This window comes from Cyclopterus lumpus, chromosome 4, assembly GCF_009769545.1.
Source record: "Cyclopterus lumpus isolate fCycLum1 chromosome 4, fCycLum1.pri, whole genome shotgun sequence".
In the NCBI taxonomy this organism is placed as follows: domain Eukaryota; kingdom Metazoa; phylum Chordata; class Actinopteri; order Perciformes; family Cyclopteridae; genus Cyclopterus; species Cyclopterus lumpus.
The window spans coordinates 7,972,808-7,975,637 of NC_046969.1; the positions used below are offsets into that span (position 1 = coordinate 7,972,808).

The 2,830-nt window shown below is 39.7% G+C and overlaps 1 protein-coding gene across 1 annotated transcript; it reads right to left on the reverse strand.

The window, feature by feature from the left end:
• Positions 1–201: 201 nt before the first annotated feature.
• LOC117729868 (phospholipase A2 inhibitor and Ly6/PLAUR domain-containing protein-like) lies at positions 202–1,752 on the reverse strand. Its single transcript, XM_034531249.1, has 5 exons — positions 1,660–1,752; positions 1,296–1,376; positions 1,026–1,175; positions 765–875; positions 202–677 (listed from the first exon to the last, which is right to left on the reverse strand). The coding sequence occupies exons 1-5, from the start codon at positions 1,706–1,708 to the stop codon at positions 463–465; spliced, it is 606 nt and encodes a 201-aa protein (XP_034387140.1). The 5' UTR covers positions 1,709–1,752; the 3' UTR covers positions 202–462.
• Between the last annotated feature and the right edge of the window lie 1,078 nt (positions 1,753–2,830).

Here is a 2,830-nt window from a genome sequence, read left to right on the forward strand (position 1 = left end):
TGACACTCTCACACACAACCCAGTGTTACTTAACACATCACTATGTTGTTTTCATTCATTCTTGTAACATTGTTCTTCCCGTCGATAAAAGAGGTTTTAATCTCCAGAAGGCTTTTACCTGATTAAATAAAGTAAACGTAAAATAAGCAAGTCATCCGCAAGCATCATAAAACACCAGAGTCCAGTAACATGCACAGAATGTGACAGAAGAAAGATGGTTTATTCAATTTTATATAGAGCTTTTTTGCAACTACATTTGTTTTAAATGAAATTGCAGGACAACGACAAGACCTGTAAAGACCTAACAAGAGGACTACTGGGTGTTGGTAGTTTTTAATGAGGCAGCTCTCAAAAGATGAAAGATTTGAACTCATATGAAAACATTAATTTAGAACAATGATGTGGTTAGTTGTTGTTTGTAAGTTTTTCAATGTACCTTTCAGTTCTATTCCACTCTTGGTTCTAATAGACGATAAGGAAAAGAAGAACAAGAAGCACGGGAACCACACTCAGATTGACAGTCCCAGCTGAATTACAGAAGCTGGTTCCGCAACATTCTGGTGCACTGGTAAAGCTAATATGATCAACCAAAGCAGATTTCTTATTCAGCTGAAGAAGAGTACACAGGTTTGCAGAAGCACAGCCAAGAACCTGCGAGGTGTCGCTATGAGCTTCCACTGTGGATGACAAAATCACTGTTTTACTAAAGAAGAAATTCATCAAGGAGCAATTGAAGGCAGATGTAACACCTGTGAAAGGCTCACCTTTTCCTTTAAAGCAGCGGGACTGCTCTCCCACACACTGAACCGTCCGGTTACAGACATCATTAACGCAGGTGAAACACTGGAGGCTGTTATTTGTTTGAGCATCTCGGTCTGAAACAGAACAGTAGACACACAAAACATTAAGTGACAACAACACATTTCCCTTGTCCCCTTTGTAGTGGTTCGATATTTGACTGCAGTCGGATTCATAATCGTCACCTACCGTCCTTGACTTTTAACACAGATTCTTACTTTACTTACAAGCCACAGCTTCACTGTTGCAGTTATTTGTTTTGCAGCAGTGAACCAGTGCAGTGAAGATAGAGCCGAAGTTGTAGGAGAATGTCTGATTGTTTGGTTCGCAGGCAGAGGACGACAAACATAACTTGGACTGATGTGTTCCGGTGTTGCCTGTGAAATCGAAGTGCGTTTTGTAAATGTCACTGAAAAAAGATACACAGGGCAAACGCCGTAAAGCCGAAATCTAAATGACCCGAGAAATAGGCTTTTTTAAAAGCTTTTTACACTTACTCTGTATGGCAGCAGTTGCACAATATTCATCGGATGCACACATGTTGGAGCCTCGACTAACCTGACATTCAAGAGCTCCATCTACACAGAGAAAAAAATGTATCACTTATATGGTGATGGTGGACTGAACAATGAGCAAATTATTTGACCACAAACACACATATTTATACGATTTCATTGCAATAAAATACTACCTCAACTTATTTTGCTGGTAAAAAAAAGGCAACTCATCAATTTAAATGGCTGCCACATTGAAATCAGCTATCAAACTGCTTATTCTTCAGACTCTAACTGACCTTGACTACAACACGTTATCTGGATTAGAGGCATTTCTGTGACCAGTTTTAGGAGTGAGTCGAGTTATCTGCGTTGGAGAGCACCCACATGAGTGTGAGAGGGAGACCCAGCTTCATTATGATGAGAATATGCGCACAGTGATGGGTTAACAGAGCTTCACCTATATGCAAGACTGTGTTTAGAAAGAGGAAGCTACCTTACCGTAGATACATGAAAAAAAAAGGAACTGTATACTACTTTGACTTTCAAAGCAGGGAACTTCAACAAGAAACTATTATGCTTTTTAAAAAAAAAAACATTTGCATTGATCAGATAAACATGCTCCACTCGTCATAATCCTTTTTTGTCTTTATAGATACAGGAAACTCAAAATCGGGTCTCATGTTGTGTGATTGATGGTCATTAGTCTAATTAGTGCTGACAGAAGGGGAGTTCTGCACTTTTGAGACATGTTGAAAAGTACGGGACCGTAAAACATCCAAGCATCTTATTCCAGGTGATGAAATGAGCCGGTGAACAATTGTTATCATTTTTGTGGAGCTCAGCAATGGATGAAGTCTTTACTAGTAGTTACCCTATTGGCCTCCACATTACATGATATCTTTTTTCAGTAAATTACATTTGAAAAGGTTGGGTTCATCTTATATTCGAGCGCGACGCAATTACGTGTTTACAACATCAGATATTCTTTCAGAATAAAAAGCTCCTAAAGAGGGTTTTGTTATGGGTTGTTTGTAGTCTCAAGGCTAGTGTCCAGAGTGTGTTTGTCATCACTAAAAGTGTTTTGCTTAGTCCAATTTAACTGCAGAAGTTTCTGAAAGCTTGTGTAACATGTTTCGCCTCCGCAGAGGAAATGTAGTCGCAATGAGTGAAGGGTCACGACTTCACCGTGACAAACAAACGAGCGAGAACAAGTCAAGCGACCAAGAATGACCGTGAGATGTCAAACAGCTTGTCCACATGGTACACATAGACTGAAATACAGAGCTGTTATTTGCTGTCATGGCTGTGAGATTCCTCCTTCCCTTGTGTGCCATATGTTTGCGTTACCATAGCAACCTACAACGTGAAGCGTTGTTTCTTCCACAGCTATCTTGATTTGATTTGCATCCAATTGAAATGTGCACGCAGTCCTGGCATGTAGACCTACGTCGGAAAAAAAATGATGATTCATAGTCATTTTCTGATGTTGTATAAACGTGACTTTCTGTGACTTTAAACGCTTCACAGGCTGAATC